This window comes from Oryzias latipes, chromosome 24 (genome assembly GCF_053564925.1).
Source record: "Oryzias latipes strain Hd-rR chromosome 24, Olatipes_Hd-rR_3.1".
Taxonomy (NCBI): domain Eukaryota; kingdom Metazoa; phylum Chordata; class Actinopteri; order Beloniformes; family Adrianichthyidae; genus Oryzias; species Oryzias latipes.
The window spans coordinates 5,212,665-5,229,732 of NC_136260.1; the positions used below are offsets into that span (position 1 = coordinate 5,212,665).

Genomic DNA, 17,068 nt, shown 5'->3' on the forward strand with positions numbered 1-17,068 from the left:
AAAATTTCAGGAGGAGAAGCATCTGAAGGTAACAGGAGGATCTGAATGTTCTCAGGACAGCAGATGACTGTCAGCTGGTGTTTGATTGATTTTTATTTTATTAGAAAAACAAACTTGATGGTTTACTGAACTGATCCATTATTGTCTATTGATTTCAGGGAAAGGAAGCACAATGATCCAGTTAGCACTTTCCCGAGCTAACTTTTAGCATTGTTCAAGATCGTTAGTGTATGTTTAGCTTTAACTGCTTCAGCTCCATTTGAAAGGTTTGGCAGGTTTTAAAGGGGATTTATTTTAACTGGATGAAGTCATCAACTGAATCAAAGATTTGATGAACATAGTAATAACCATTCAACTTGTGAAAGAGCCACTGTTTTCTCTTAGTACTAACCATTGACAGCAGGATTAGAAGTTTAAACACCATTCAGTCAAATCATTTCAATAGTTTTTTAGAGGTGGGATTAATAATCTGGATTTCTACTTTTTAGTCAGAGTAAAAGAAAAAAAATTGAGCCTTTTAAATAATCTACCAGATGACGTTTGATTTGAAGTCAATAAACAAAACTGTGGTGTTTTCAAATCGGAACTAAAGCTAAAATGTGATTAGAGAAGCTGTGACTTTTCTTGAGCAGATGACTTTCTCACGCCACTTTCTGAGGTTTATCTTTGTGGAGGACCGTCCAGGGAGAGGCAGATCTTCTGTAACCCGACGTGTTGTTCTTGTGATGGCTCCCCTGTGGCCCTCAGGGGGAAGCAGAGGGCAGACACTCACCTTCAGGCCTCCGCTCTTATTAGGATGTGGCTGGGATCAAACCCTCCATTTGCACGGATGTTTCTCACTTTGGCTCCAACACTCAAAAGTTCAGAGACGGCTCTGGAATAATAATGGCACCATCCAGAGCAAAGCTGCATCTAAAGTCTCCTTCACTTCATGTTTGCAACGTCTGCTGCTGTTACGTTATATAGAAACAATCCACTTGACTTATTAATAAAAGATCTGATAATGTCATAATCTATTACATCTGAAGATTTCAAAATAAAAATATCATTGATACAAACAGGTTTGCAGGGGGGTGGTAAATATTTGTCCAGAGCTATTTAAATGTAAAATAAAAATTTATATATGAAAACCATGACAAGCTGATAGCCATATTTCCTTCTACTGGAATAGAAATTATATTCAGAGAAGTTCTGTTTAAGGTGCTCTTAAAACAATTAAAATAAATTAAAAGAATTAGTAAGATTTTCTTCCGCTCAAGAAAAGTTTGGCACATACTGATGTCCTTTTGAGTTTTGAGGCAGAATAAATTGCCAAAAAAGTACTTTTTTTTTAACACATTTAGTTTGATTTTCAAAATAAAAAGCCAAATGTGGATTGATGTGGTGAATCTCACTCACACTGTCTGCTTCAGTCTTCATGTCCCGTCTAAATTTTGGCAACTAAATTGCCAAATGTTTTTCAGTGCAACAAATAATGACAGAAAGTGAAACAGAAAAATTACAATTCAAACCCAAAACAAGACAAACATTGAGAAAAAAAGATAAAACAGGAAAAAACACAGTATATTTTTTATTTTGTAAAATAAAAATTAGCACACAGTTTTGATTGAATCGTTAAACCAGCATTGTTGGTGTTTTGAGCCTGACCATGCCTAAAACCTGATCAGAGAGAATTGTTTCTCCTCCACTGTTTCCAGAGATCTAAAATCAGAATCACAACAATGACATTTTCTTCCAGTAAATTCCTTTTAACCACACAGTCCTGTCACATAAATCAGACCATCGTCTGCAAACATTCCTTCTTTCTGCAAGAAAGCAGATTCTTGAAAGTAAAATAAAGGTTTCTTCCATTTATGAATCCTGTCTGCTCTGATCTGTAACACATTTACACACTAAGCAAGCTCTGTCCTTTTTAATAATATGATACATGTAGTTGATTTAATCAAAGACCCACTCCTATGAAAAGTGTGTTTTTGGTGTTTTTAACATGTTTAACACGTTCTTGTAAAATTTTTACGGATCAGGGAACACATCTATAAAGAAAAATTAAGTTTTAAATTGCATTTCTGAGTATTTCTTTCAAATAGTTGGGAATCAGGAGCAGATGAAAAAAAAATGCCATTTAAAAAAAACTTGTAGCTGCAACGTAAAAAATACACCCGGACTAGTCACAAGCTCCCTGCTCTACTCCATTCTGATGCATCCACGTACAGACAAATTAAACCACGTATGTCTTTGTTTTCCTCGTCTGAGCTGGAATCGGGATCCAAACTGTACGACGGGATAGCTCCAACATCACTTTTTTGTTGCACCGCTAATGTTATGTTGGGGTTGTGAGGGGTTGTAGGCTAGCAGGACAGCATGTAAACAGAAAGCTCTCAGTTTTAAAGAGGACAGGCTTACTACAATAGTCCTGACCTCAACTCAGAGTTGAATTTCTGATGATCTATTGTCCTAGAAAATGACAGGTTTTTGTTTTTTTGCCCAAATTAGCCTAATCATAATTAAGAGACCACTGGGAACACTTTTACGATGGATCTAAAGATGATCAGAGTGAAACTTTAATGTGTTATTTTAGACACAAGACGAGAACTTGGTTCACATTTGACTTTTAACTTTAACTTTAACTTTGTTCCACAGCTAACTTGAAGGAGCTGATTTCTCAGACCATAACGAGTTGGGCGCAAGAGTCCCACATCCAGGACCCTGAGCTGGTCAGGGTCATGTTCAGCCTGCTGAGGAGGCAGTACGACGGCATTGGAGAGCTGCTCCGCGCCATGAAGAAGTCTTACACCATCAGCGCCGCGTCGGTGCAGGACGCCATCAACCTGCTGGCTTCTCTGGGTCAGATCCGTTCTCTGCTGTCGGTGCGCATGGGGAAGGAAGAGGAGAAGCTTATGATTGATGGGCTTGGGTGAGGAATGTGCACTCTGAAGGCCACACTCATTTCCTTTAAATGTTCAGACATTACCTGTGCAGAACTCCCAGACTTCCATGTGCTGCATCAGGATGATGGATGGTGTTACACCGTGACCTTGACGCAACGCTTGCTTGTGTTCTTAGGGACATCATGAACAATAAAGTTTTCTACCAGCATCCTAATCTGATGCGGGTTCTGGGCATGCACGAGACCGTGATGGAGGTCATGGTTAATGTTCTAGGAGGAGACAAATCCCAGGTAAACACTCTGTGTGTTCAAAGACAGATGAGAACTGATGCCGGAACACTCCAGGCCTCACTTTCTATAGTTCCAGTCACTGCTGTTAATGACAAGTTACTTTTTAATTCAAAATATTGGCTAGCATCAAGGTTTTAATGCAAACCCTTTCCAAAAAAAGTAGAAGATATTTTTTATTTAAAAAAATAAACTTTTATAGAAAATAGATTCAGGGCCTGCAATTTCATTGATTTAACATATTTATTGTCTACATTTACATAAATTAGGGTTCCGTGTGTCCTTTAGTGTTGAGATTAATCTGCTTAAAACATGGATTTTCTGAATTAATCTCTATAATCATTTTGCATAACCTTGACATTAAGTGACACTCTCCATATTGATTAAATAAAATCTCTTTTTTATATATATAATCTGAAGAAACAAAACAGTGGCATGATTCTATTTTCTTTGGCTCCTTTGAAACACATTTTGCAGTGTTGCCATGATGATATCATGTTTGGCGTAGACATTATCAGAGTGAAAACATTTTTTTGGGTTAAGTTGGGCAAATTTTGATTTAGGTATGATTATGAGAAGAATCCTAATGAATGAAAAACCCAGAGGAATCAAACACAATCAAACTTTTTAAAAAAAATGTCTATTGATGATTTTAGGCCTTTTGTTTAACCATCAATTGTTTTATGTATCATATCTCTACTTGAAAGGACACAGTTTTGACACATCAGTATGACCTAAACCAGAGCAATTACTTATTTGATACCAAAAGCATCACTAAGATCCTACAGAACCAGTTTACAAACATTTTTTCACAGAACTTTAGGGGGTAAGGCTAGAAATGAGGCATGAGTGCTCACAAACTGGGATTTTGAGTCATCTCTCAAACAGCATCGCAACTTTTAAGCCTAACAGTTTATTTTAGCCCATTATTATGTTATTTTAGATAACATTCCCAAGCTTTAAGGATAATAATTTCAAATACAATAAATAGTGGAAAAAAGGAAAACTATTCATTAGTTTTAACAATGAGTGGAAGTTTTAATCAAAGCATCTGGCCTTTTCCTCGTCGGACAGAAAAAAAACGACAGCAGATTTATGGTCGGTCTGAAAGTTGGACTGATTCCACCTGCAGCTTACACAGATGGAGATGACACTTACGTGGCAGAATTATAGCTGCAGCAGGGCACTTTTATTGGAACCAGCAGTGCAGTTTTACGTTGCATTCAACACACACGGACATGACACTCGGAACATCTTAATCCTGCACCAGCATGCTGAAGACAAAATAAAAAAATAGACAAACAAGTTAAGACATTTTCATGATTTCTTTAGGTCTAAACTAACATTAGGTCACTTTGAATTACATTTTTGTCATAGTTATCATTATCTTTAGACAAACTGGAAAAAAACAACCTTGGAATAGATTTATCAGCCTTTGATATATAAGCAGTAACATCCTGATGATAGTGAATGGGTTTATATATTTAATGATTGATTTTGTTAAAGGATTCAGTTCAGTGAACTGTTGCATATACATTTTTGTTTTCTAATACAGTTATATGATCGACATAAGCACACTGGGTAGAGATTGGGACGCCACTCAAAGTAGTGAAAGTGAAACCTACTAAACTGCTATATAAACTAGTTTTATCCGTCCAACTCAACAATGATCCAAAAATGGTCGAAGTAAAAGTCATGGCTACTTTGACGCTCCCACCCCCACCCCACAACACCCTCACCCCTCACCCCCTTTTCCAGCCCAGCCCCACCCCCAATAACTCAAATATATACATTTGAGTTAACTATATACAATAACTAACTAATTAACTAACTAACTATAAAACGGCCCTCTCACCCTCCGCGGGTGGTTTCTCCTCCAAGCTCGGGTCCTCTACCAGAGGCCTGGGAGCTTGAGGGTCCTGCGCAGTATCTTAGCTGTTCCTAGCACTGCGCTTTTCTGGACTGAGAGGTCTGAGGTCTTTCCAGGTATTTGTTGTAGCCACTCCTCCAGCTTTGGGGTTACTGCCCCAAGTGCTCCAATTACCACAGGCACCACTGTCACCTTCACTTTCCAGGCTTTCTCCAGTTCTTCTCTGAGTCCCTGGTATTTTTCTACTTTCTCATGTTCCTTCTTTCTGATGTTCCCATCACTTGGCACTGCCACATTCACCACAACGGCTTTCCTCTGTTCTTTGTCCACCACTACAATGTCTGGTTGGTTCGCCATTACCATCCTATCAGTCTGGATCTGGAAGTCCCACAGGATCTTTGCCCTTTCATTCTTATTCCAGCCACTTGATTCTGGCGCTCCATGTATGCTTTCCCTGCCAGCATCTTACATCCTGCAGTTATGTGCTGGATTGTTTCAGGCGCCTTTTTGCACAGCCTACACCTTGGGTCTTGTCTGGTGTGGTAGATCTGAGCCTCTATCACTCTAGTGCTCAGGGCTTGTTCTTGAGCTGCCAGGATGAGCGCTTCAGTGCTGTCGTTCAGGCCAGCCCTTTCTAGCCATTGGTAGGACTTCTTAATATCAGCCACTTCAGTTATGGTCCGGTGGTACATCCCATGCAGGGGTTTGTCCTCCCATGAGGATCTGTCCTCCAGCACAGGGCAGTGCCAAGCGATGGGAACATCAGAAAGAAGGAACATGAGAAAGTAGAAAAATACCAGGGACTCAGAGAAGAACTGGAGAAAGCCTGGAAAGTGAAGGTAACAGTGGTGCCTGTGGTCATTGGGGCACTCGGGGCAGTAACCCCCAAGCTGGAGGAGTGGCTACATCAGATACCAGGAAAGACCTCAGACCTTTCAGTCCAGAAAAGCGCAGTGCTAGGAACAGCTAAGATACTGCGCAGGACCCTCAAGCTCTCAGGCCTCTGTTAGAGGACCTGAGCTTGGAGGAAATACCACCCACGGAAGGGTGAGAGGGACATTTATGTATATATATATATTTATATATATATATAAAAAAATAAAAAATAAAAAAAAAAACGCCCCTCTCACCCTCCGTGGGTGGTTTCTCCTCCAAGCTCGGGTCCTCTACCAGTGGCCTGGGAGCTTGAGGGTCCTGCGCAGTATCTTAGCTGTTCTTAGCTGGCTGGGTAGCTCGGTTGGTAAGGTGCAGGACTGTCATGCAGGAAACCCGGGTTCGATTCCCAGGGCGGAATGAACAATTAATGGCAATGAAAATGGGGCAATTACCATAACACTGACGGGCAATTAACATCACCCAGTGAGGGTCCTTGGGCAAGACCCTTAACGCTACCACCTACCTCACAACATGAGAGACAATGAACCTCAGACGTCGCCCGGCCAAACAAGGTCTGCGTCAGGTGCTGAGGGACCAGAGCACCCTGATGGAAAGTGGGCTACTGGAACAAGACGGAAATATATATATATATATATATATATATATATACAAAATATATCATTTACTTTACTTTATAAATTATATTAGGAAAATACGTGTGGTAGAATTCACAAACTAAGATGCAATATGTAGTTAGGTCACACTGAACACGCATCAGTTTGTGTTCTCTGTCTGAAGCCAGGCTGGTTCTGGTAAAAATTGCCACATTTTCCGTTTATTTCTTGAGCTAAATACATGAATTCTGAATGAATGAATTTCGGTAATTTGGCTTCTTGAATGAACATCAATGGAAACTAAACAACATATCTTCTATTTTTTGTGCTTAAGTGTCACATAAAACTGAACAACAAAAGACAAACTATTGTGTACACTGCATCTAAAGCACTGACTGTAAATGACAACGGCAGAAGAGTTTCGATAAAATCCACCAATAAGCTAATTAACAAGACCAGTTGGCTAACATTCATTAGCCAAATGTTGCTCAAATTTTTACTCTTCAAACTAAATTGGGTCGTATTTGTTGCCTATCGAGTGTTTATTTTCAACACCGCCTGCATTCTTTCCTCCTGGGCGCTGATGTTTCCTTTGATCTTTTGTCCATTTTCCACAACTTGAATAGACTTTTCCGTCTGTCAAACACCCAAAGTTAGGATGAATGAGATGATGACCCCACTCCCAATGTAAAAGTGCCTAGGATAGCAAAAGGGTTACAGCAGCAAGTTGACACAAAATTGAGGGCGTTCTATTTATTTATTTCTTTATTTATTTGGGTGCATGTGCACCCCCTACGAGATTGCGCCCTGGGCGACCGCCCACATAGCCCATAGGGAAACCTCAACTGGATGCACAAATTTGAGATCGAAGAAAAACAAAAACCCACTTAGAGTACCCCCACCCCCTCAAAGACACATTGTTGTTCTAAACAGAGATTTATGTACACAGGGTGTTCCTAATTTTGTTTTTAGTAGGGAAGTTAATTAGGAAAACCCACAGGTTCAAATTGTCTTTTATTCCTTTTTAATTTTATGTAGTTATGTGTTTTTTATTATTACTTTCATTAATATATATATATATATTTTTTTTTTTACTAAGTGTCAATCGCTGCATCTCAAAATGAACAAAATAATTGTCAAATTAACTTTAAAAGCCCAGAAGAATAATTGTTCTTGGGTTCTCCAGGGTGTTGAGATTTGATGATACTTTGATGATTTATATATTCAGAGTCCTGCCCTGCGATGGACTGTTAAACTGTCCAGGGTGTCCCCCACCTTCATACATCAGTGACTAGGAGAAGCTCTAGCAACCCTGTGACCCCGAAAGTGGGTTTATAAAAATGACAAGATGGATATTTTAAGTTCTCGTTGTTGTTGAGATGTGAGGCTTCTTTGTTTTCCTGCACAGAAAATTGCCTTCCCAAAGATGGTGGCCAGCTGCTGTCGTTTCCTGTGTTACTTCTGCCGCATCAGCCGGCAGAACCAGAAGGCCATGTTTGACCACCTGAGCTACCTGCTGGAGAACAGCAGCGTGGGTCTGGGTGAGTCCCAGTGAGGTCCCTCTGAGAAGCTCCAGGACTCATTGAGGCTTCAGTGCTTCTGTGTGTGTTAGTTCTTTCTTGTTGTAGATATCTTCTACTGTTTTTACAGGTAAAAAAGGGCAACTAATAGTAAGCATGACTTTTTAATTAGGAAAAGTAAAATTGTCTTGAAACTGTAAAAATTGGATAAATCTCAAAATCTATTCATACAAAAAGTGCTCTTCGTTAATTTTGGATTAAAAAGTTTGTATTTATTTATTTGTCATGATTAGCATTTATACATAAACTATTGAAAAAATCAATATTTTTTCTTGAATTTCTCGTTTTTTCCTCCATAAAAGTTCTTCTGAACAGGAATATTTTAGGTTTTGTGGTCAAAGTGATTCATCTTTGTTTTACTAAATCTGTGTTTTAAGGAGCTGAAAACCTCAAAGAGGACACAAAATGTGCTAACAAATGGCATTTAAACAGGCATGAACTGTTCCGATGAGCCTCTGTTTGCTGACTGAAGCTGCTTAGAACATTTATTGTTAATTTATTTTTTTTATCTTTATTTAAACCTGCATAGACAGGGGTGGTTCTGTGTCCTCTGACTGCTTTGCTCTCTGTTTTTTTGTTAAATTTTTTTTTTGAGTTCAGCCTCTGAAGCCATGCGGGGCTCCACTCCGCTTGACGTTGCAGCCTCCTCGGTCATGGACAACAACGGCCTGGCTCTGGCTCTGGAGGAGCCTGACCTGGAGAAGGTCGGTCTCAACCCGATAAATAACTTTTCCACTTTCCTCCACATCCATTAGTGTCAGCTATACGTTCAAATTTAGCTTTGTTAATGTTGGATTAACCAAAAAATTAAAGAAAATTAATTCCTGCTTTGTGTCCTTCCGTTAAAACCCTCTCAGTGCAGCAGCTTTATTTGTGTGCAGGTGGTGATGTACTTGGCGGGATGCGGCCTACAGAGCTGCGCCATGCTGGTTGCTAAAGGTTACCCTGACATTGGATGGAACCCCATAGAAGGAGAACGTTACCTGTCCTTCCTGAGGTTCGCCGTCTTTTGTAATGGTGAGTCTGTCCACCACTGACCTCTCATCTCCTGACTGAAACTTTTCTGTGAAGAAAAGATCAGCTGTTGAGAAAAGTTAGGGATCAACATTTACTGATTCAACAGGAATAACAATTTTAGCTCAGGATGAAACTGAAATAACTGTATTGAAGATGTCCAGACATAATAAATACATTGTGTATGTTATAAAGACTGCTGGAGCAGCAACACTCACACTTTTAGCCTCTGTGTTACATTGATGGAGGAATAAAAATAAGGTTTCAACTTTAAACAACACAGAAACCCGTAAGGCTGGAGGATATGACCAGTTTCATATCTTGATGAAAAATATACATGAAAATACAGAAATGTTGTTTGCACATTCGATTAATGATCAGTTATGGGAAGACGGCCATGGACAGATCGTTTTATGAGCGCTTCTGTTCATTATACAAAGCTGCTATTACAGCTATTTTTTTATTGACTCTGGGTTCTTAGTCCTGGTTCTAACACAGGTGAAACAATATGTTTGTTGTGTTCGTCCCGGGAGTCTGCAAACTCTACTGTTGTCTGGTCCATGTGGGTCTTCTATACAAAAAAAACCTCCGTGAAATAGAAGAACAACTACTGTTGAACAAAAAGTAATGTTACATCCAAGGCCTTCGGTTTGGGTTTGCTGGACATTCAGATATAAACTGGTCTGAAACAAGTCTGCTACCTTCTTCCTCCACAGAAGGAATGTTTTGACATAAAGCAGTATTGTAAATGGTTCGTAAAGTACAGACATAGAAAACGCGACAAAAGATGTCTGGAAAATAGATATTTTCGATCAATCGATATTTTCTATCGTCTAAACAGAATGTATTGTGACGTGGCTCTGCCTTAACAACCACCAACCAGGATTTAAGATATGCAAGTCTGCAAGGTTATAGGTTCATATCAACCGTACAGTTTTTGTCATGTCTTCTACTGTAAACCAGTTTTTGTGTCATTTGCATAATTTCTCATCTTTTCTGTAGCAACAAATGGTTCAACTTACCACGCTCACAATACTTGTATAATACCGTTAAACATCATTTGCCAATATTCCTTGTCGTTTAGAAAAAGGTATGAATGAGGTTTTTTTTTAAATCATGAAACTGCAGTCTCTGTTTCGTCATTAAATAGCCCATTAGAAGGTGAGCATTTTGATAGAATATTTCAAATCAAATTGACAGAAGGAAAAGCCCTACAGGGAAAGGTTTGGAGAAAGGTTTGCGATCGTTTGATGATAATAAAAGTTTGTAGAAACTCCTTGGGATGTCATTAAGGAGTCTTTTGTAAAGGTATGATGTTATACATTTACAGTTATGGCTCATTTATGTCAGTGTTTATGAAACCCCAGACATTTAAACACAATAATCAAAGGGAATCCATCTGTTTTTACTTTACTTTGAAATTTGTGCTGGAAATATTTTTTTTGCTAACACTTTAATTTGAGCAAAGACATGTGATCATACAGTGTGGTAGTGTTCCCTGTACGAGTAGGACAGTCATTATACCACATGACCTAGATCTACATGACCTTTTGCTGTTGTTCTGAAGAATCCTGACAAAATTAAAACTGATGGCACATTTATCTGTTCCTAGAACAATGCCATGGTCTTTAAAAAACAATGACTGTTCAGCCAATGAAAGATGAGCTCCTCCTGTGTGACCTTTGGTGGCTCCTGTGGGATCCATTATTTGTCAGAACAAGAGTTTGGACGAGCTGAAGTATGACACTCTGACAGAAATGAGATGATGTAGAAAAGGGACGGCTGCCAAGGAACTGAAAAATGACTCAGCTTTTCCTGGATGAAAAATGCATCAGAGGTTCTGGGAGGTGCTGAGAGCTGCTTCAGGGGATCCAGCTGATTTTAAACATCTTTTCCGTGAAGCTGATAGACGTTTGATGCGCTGCAGAGGCTGATCGGAAGGGCTTCCTTTGGTTCCAGGTGAAAGCGTGGAGGAAAACGCCAACGTGGTGGTGAAGCTGCTGATCCGACGTCCTGAGTGTTTTGGGCCCGCCCTCCGGGGGGAGGGGGGGCAGGGTTTGTTGGCTGCCATGAAGGAAGCCATCAAGATTTCCGAGGATCCTGCTCTGGACCTGCCCAAGACCTCCGCTGGAGACGTTACTGGGTATTAGTCCAAGCAACCACTTCAGGCTGCTGCTGCTGTTCTTCATCCTTCTGATCAGTTTGTTTCTGTAGACTCAACGACATCATCATCCAGGAAAACAATTTAAAACAATAATACTTGTTTTAAAATGTCCCGTTTTCAAACTTCTTAAATCAGAAATGTAGCTTTAAAATATAAATTATCCAGGTTTAATATCTGTCCCAATTTTAAGAATTGTGTTAACTTTGTTAATAACAACATTTTTATTACTTTAGTGCATCTACATACTTAAAAATATAAGGTAAAAAGTGGAAAAATGTTGAAGGGGTTTTTCAAACCTATCCAAATAGTGCCACCTGGTGGCACCATTGTAAAATACTGTTATGAAATTCAAAATATTTTTATTGAATTTTAATTTTTGCTCAAATTTCTCACAACTGTCTTACAGCAGTGATTTTAAATATAAAATTTTGGTACAAGCTCTATTGCTCATCTGCACAACTTCTTAACTCCTCCTAGTGTTGTTTAGACATTAAAATATTTAAAGGTATATAATACTGTCTTCAACAAAACACTATAGTCATTTGCATTACTAATAACTACCTTCCTCTGTATACTGTAAGATACTTTAATATCTGCATGTTGTTAGATGCTGCTATACTTTCAAAATGTTGATTTGTTTGTGTAACAAATAATTTGTACTGCAAAAATGTACTTTTGATTGAATGCTAACTGCATTTCATTGTCTTGAAGTGTGCAAAGACAATTTATCCAATCAAATTTACTCTAATCTGATAGGATCGGATCCAATCCAGTACAACCCATCCCAACCCAACCCAACCCAACCTCTAATATCCAGATCAGAGTTTTAGAAAAAATTACCTGATGGCATTTTTTCCCTTTTTATGCTAAAATAGTTCTGGCAGTATGGTCTCATTTATCTAGTGTGAAACAAGAGCAAATGTTCACCTCGTCTCTGCTTTGTCTCTAGGGGTTGTCATAGAGACGGGTGAAAGGTGGAGCCTATTGTACAGCTGTACAACAGGAGACAATTGTCAAAAATCCAACACACCTTGAACTGTGACAATTCTTTATTTTGTAGGCATCTCTAAGAGTCGGGGTGTACTACGCTGGATGTCATGCTAATATTTTTAAACACGTGTTAGATAGTACTTTAACACTTTTTATAATAAAAAAAACCACCAAATCAAAACCTGTAAAACAAAATCCTCTTAGCAAAAAAAAAAAGTTAAATTCTAAAATAAAAATTAAAAACATTTATAGCTCAAAATTCACTTCAGTTCAATGAAAAGCTCATTAAAAGCCACTGAGGGCAAAAACAGTAGTAGGTTTAAAGGTTGTCATCTGGACTTGGTTTTTAAAGTTGAAGACGTTTCACCTCTTATTGACAAAGCCTTTTGGATAAGAGGTGAAACGTCTTCAACTTTAAAAAACAAGTCCAGATGACAACCTTTAAACCTACTATGATGGAATCTACCTGGAGGAATGAAAGTCTTCATTTGGTTTTGCCTGTAAACAGTCAATGACTTTGAGTTTCATGGACAATGTTTCAGGTCTGCTGAAGAGGAAGAAGAAGTTATTCACATGGGAAACGCCATCATGTCCTTCTACTCTGCCCTCATTGACCTGCTGGGACGCTGTGCTCCAGAGATGCATGTGAGGCTTTTCTCTAAATCCGTCACTGAGATCAAAACGGAAAATCCACATATGGAGAACACATGATCATCACGTTTATCATCATCAAGGTTTATGGTGCTTTAGAAGATTCAGAAAGATCAATGCACTCAACACACAATTGCGTGCACACACATGCAAACACACAGACGCACATGCACAGACGCAGGTGCACACTCAAACATTTACACATGACCGCACGCACAAACATAACGTGCACATGTTTTGGCCCTAACTGTGAATCTGGTACCCATCCCATGACTGTGTAACCAGACCGTTGTCCCCACGATGTGATAAATACCAACACACTTACACACACATGCAGACACGCACATTGTCAAACGTGAGTTTTGTTATTTCATCCACCTTTCCAATCCACTCATATAAAATCCAAACAGGTGAGTTTAAGATAGAAATGAAAGGGAAAATTGTGTCTTCTGAAACCTGCTCCTGAAACTACAACCTTTAACATTTTCAATTTTAAATTAGGGTAGTGTGTCACATCAGATTTCTGTTAAACATAGGATCGCATGTCAGGTTCTTGATTTTTAGCAGAAGTGTTCTTCTTGCTTGTGTGCAGATTAGAGGTAAGATCGGGCCTAAAAAATCCAGCCCGACCCGACACAGGGCCGCGGGCATTAAAGCCGAACCCGGTCCGAACCCAACCAATTAACTTGATTTGCAGGCCCGAGCCCGAAGCAAACCCGAAAGTTCAATTTATCCCATAGTATTTTTGGCAGAAAAAAAACGCCAGATTTCTTAAAGGTAAAATAATTTACATATTTTTATGATCATGAAAGTTATTTTCTTTCAAACAGAGAGTGGTCGCTGCAGCCGCGCGCGTAGTCAAGCTCGCTGTTGTGGCATAGAGTTCCGCGAGAGAGAAGCCCGGCCCGAACCGGCCCGAACCGACCCGAACGTAATGATTGTCATTTGGTGCCATTTCTGACTCGGGCTCGTTCTTAAGATCTTACTTCTAGTGCAGATCCGTGCTTTGCTGGCTGAAAGCAGCACATCACTGCTCTCCTTTCTGTGATCTACAGCTTCTTTAACTAGCGCAGCTTTTAGAGGCTGTTTTTGACAACATGGAGACAGAAAGTCAATACACCCTCTGGTTTAAAGAGTCTGATCTCAGTTTCATGCCTACCTGATCTGTTATGATTGATCAATTTTATCATCCAGTCACATAAGCATTAAATTTGTTACCATTCAACGGCTTTGTTTTGATTGACAGTAGACTCCTAAGCTCTAGAAGGCCCTCACTCTCCACAATCCAGTTGCTGGTTGGACAGTCCAGATTTCTCCTACAAATAGCCTCATCCCCAGGTCACGCGTCTGTAGAGAGATTTCTTTATTTTTCTGTCTTTGGTTCTCCAAGGTTCTTTTGCAGATCACAGCAGCTGATTATTCTGTTCCACAACAGATCAAGGAAAAAGGCGTAATATCCCATCCATTTTAGAGGTTTGCAGCTGCTGTGGCTGTTGAAAAAGCCCACATTCTCATCTCTCCCCTACCATGCTTTACGGTTGATGTAAATAGTTTCTTTTGCGATTAAGATTTCTTTAAACACCTTACTTCTGTCTCTTTGTTTCTGAGGTTTTGCGGTTTGTTTAGATGCAGTTAAGTGAGTTTCTGTCCCTTTCTGACATAAACCTTTAGCCTGAAAGTCGCTGGAGAGTCTTTAAACTTCTTGTGGTTTTTCTAACCTCTGCTGCAGCTCATCAACGCCGGTAAAGGGGAGGCGCTGCGTATCCGGGCCATACTGCGCTCTCTGGTTCCCACCTCTGACTTGGTCGGCATCATCAGCATCCCCCTCAACATGCCGGTGGTTCATAAAGGTATGCAGACGCAGAGCATAGATGACCTTTGAAAACATTCTCCTAAAACTGTATTTGACCCACAGATGGCACCGTGACAGAACCGGACATGTCTGCTTCTTTCTGTCCGGACCACAAGGCCCCTATGGTGCTTTTCCTAGACAGAGTGTATGGCATCGAGGACCAGAGCTTCCTGCTCCAGCTGCTGGAGGTCGGCTTCCTCCCTGACCTGAAAGCCTCTGCGTCTCTGGACACTGTGAGTCTGGATCTTTCCTGATCTCTGGTTCATTTAAAGTCAGTCTGATAGTCCATTGTCGATGCATAGAAAGTAAAATGAGCACACTATGAATATGTAAATGACGGTCTTATTAAGAAAAAAGGTCATGAGAAACTCCATCTCCTTACAGTATGTTGTCTTTCTATGCTGATGATGTTTTCTTTCAAAAAAACTTACATAAATCTAAGATAGATAGATAGATAGATAGATAGATAGATAGATAGATAGATAGATAGATAGATAGATAGATAGATAGATAGATAGATAGATAGATAGATAGATAGATAGATAGATAGATAGATAGATAGATAGATAGATAGATGACTTTATTAATCCCACAATGGGGAATTTTCATTTATCTGTGGCAGCAAAAACGACATTCAGAAATAATCTATATAATATAACATCAAAAAAGGAAATCAAAAATGACATTCATAATAAATTATTAAAAACTATTATGAAAATTATTATGAAAATCATTATTAAAATTATTAGATAAGGGGGTCAATTCCATGCAAAAAAATGTAACCCAGCAGAAAAGATTTTTAAAAATCCTTATAATGCCATAAAACTATGGTAAATTCAAGAAAAGCTTAAGTCGATTCTTCTGCTACAATAAAATGATATCTTGTTAAAGTGAATTTGGAAAGAAAAAAGTAACTGAAGAAAACCTGAACAGAGATAAATGATGTGAATTTCACATCCTACATGTTTATTTGTGTTATTAGTAAAATTAGCTGTAGAAAAAAATGTATTTTTTTTAAATCTGAGGGGAACCAACGTTTTAATGAATGACAACCTCACGAAAAGGAATGCCGCCATCGCCAGAAGAGCACGTTACTTGAAAAAGCAGGGGAAAATTCAGGGAACCTGGGTAAAAGACTGTAAAATTTATGCCAAACTCTGTGGCTCCCCTGAGCAGTCCAAGGTTGTTCTTGTCAGGAGCCTGCAAGATTTGGAAAAATATTTACCCACTACAGTCTAAACAAGAGATACGTGAAGATGCTGGTCTTACGAGATGAGGAGACAAACTCTACTATCCATGGCTTCTAAAAAAACAACACTTTTTCTACAACAATCACCCGCAACCAAAACTCTCAGAGAGATCTGAATGGTGAGCAAACCGACCTTAAAATATTCAGTGATAATGACAACAACCTTCAAGACATCGACCCTGATCAATTCTTTTCCACTGTTAATATGGACTGCAAATACTACAGCATAGATGACTTTAAAAACTCTGTTAACCCAGTAGAAAAACTGTCAATCATTCACTTTAACAGCAGAAGCATGTATACCATCTTTGAAGACATCAAGGACTATTTACAGAACATGATATCATAACCATATCTGAGACTTGGTTCAGCCGCGACAAAGACGCTGACTTTGAATTGGAAAACTATGAACTTAACTATGTGAACAGAGTAAACAAAAAAGGTGGAGGAGTCGCAATATATGTGGAAAAAAATATGAAGTTTACGGTAATTGATAAATTGTCTGTCGCAGTGGATGGAATACTGGAATGTCTAACAATTGAAATATGTAAGAATTCAGGGAAAAATGTCATTATAAGCTGTGTTTATAGGTCACCAGGGTCAAGCTTAGAAATGTTCAGTGACTGGATGGAAAAGATGTTTACCTCTCTAAATAACAAAATATTATACATCTGTGGAGACTTCAATATCGATCTGATAAACCCCAGCAAACATAAAGCAGCCGACGACTTTATCAGCAGAATGTATGGAATGAGTTTATATCCAACCATTAACAAGACCCAGCAGGATCACTCCTCAAAGTGCTACTCTTATTGATAATATTTTTACAAATAATATAGAATACACTCATATGAGTGGACTAATGATATGTGACATAACTGATCATTTACCAGTTTTTGCACTATTTGACATCAAGGTGAAGACAAAGAAAATGATAAAAGAACCAGTCTACAAAAGGTTAAGAAATGAAAAAAACATGAATGCTCTGAATAATGACTTATCCAGACAAAACTGGAACTCTGTGTACAGAGAG

At 39.0% G+C, this 17,068-nt stretch overlaps 1 protein-coding gene across 5 annotated transcripts in view; it reads left to right on the forward strand.

Annotated features, from left to right (window-relative positions):
• Nucleotides 1-17,068, forward strand: part of LOC101159404 (ryanodine receptor 3) — a 145,254-nt gene that overhangs the window by 87,804 nt on the left and 40,382 nt on the right. For all 5 annotated transcript variants that reach the window (XM_020714741.3, XM_020714743.3, XM_020714742.3 and 2 more), the window contains 9 exons: nt 2,641-2,914; nt 3,064-3,178; nt 7,944-8,076; nt 8,716-8,819; nt 8,997-9,132; nt 11,089-11,272; nt 12,826-12,928; nt 14,664-14,784; nt 14,850-15,019. In XM_020714741.3, coding sequence (XP_020570400.2) covers nt 2,641-2,914; nt 3,064-3,178; nt 7,944-8,076; nt 8,716-8,819; nt 8,997-9,132; nt 11,089-11,272; nt 12,826-12,928; nt 14,664-14,784; nt 14,850-15,019 — 1,340 coding nt within the window. The remainder of the gene's footprint in view (nt 1-2,640; nt 2,915-3,063; nt 3,179-7,943; nt 8,077-8,715; nt 8,820-8,996; nt 9,133-11,088; nt 11,273-12,825; nt 12,929-14,663; nt 14,785-14,849; nt 15,020-17,068) is intronic.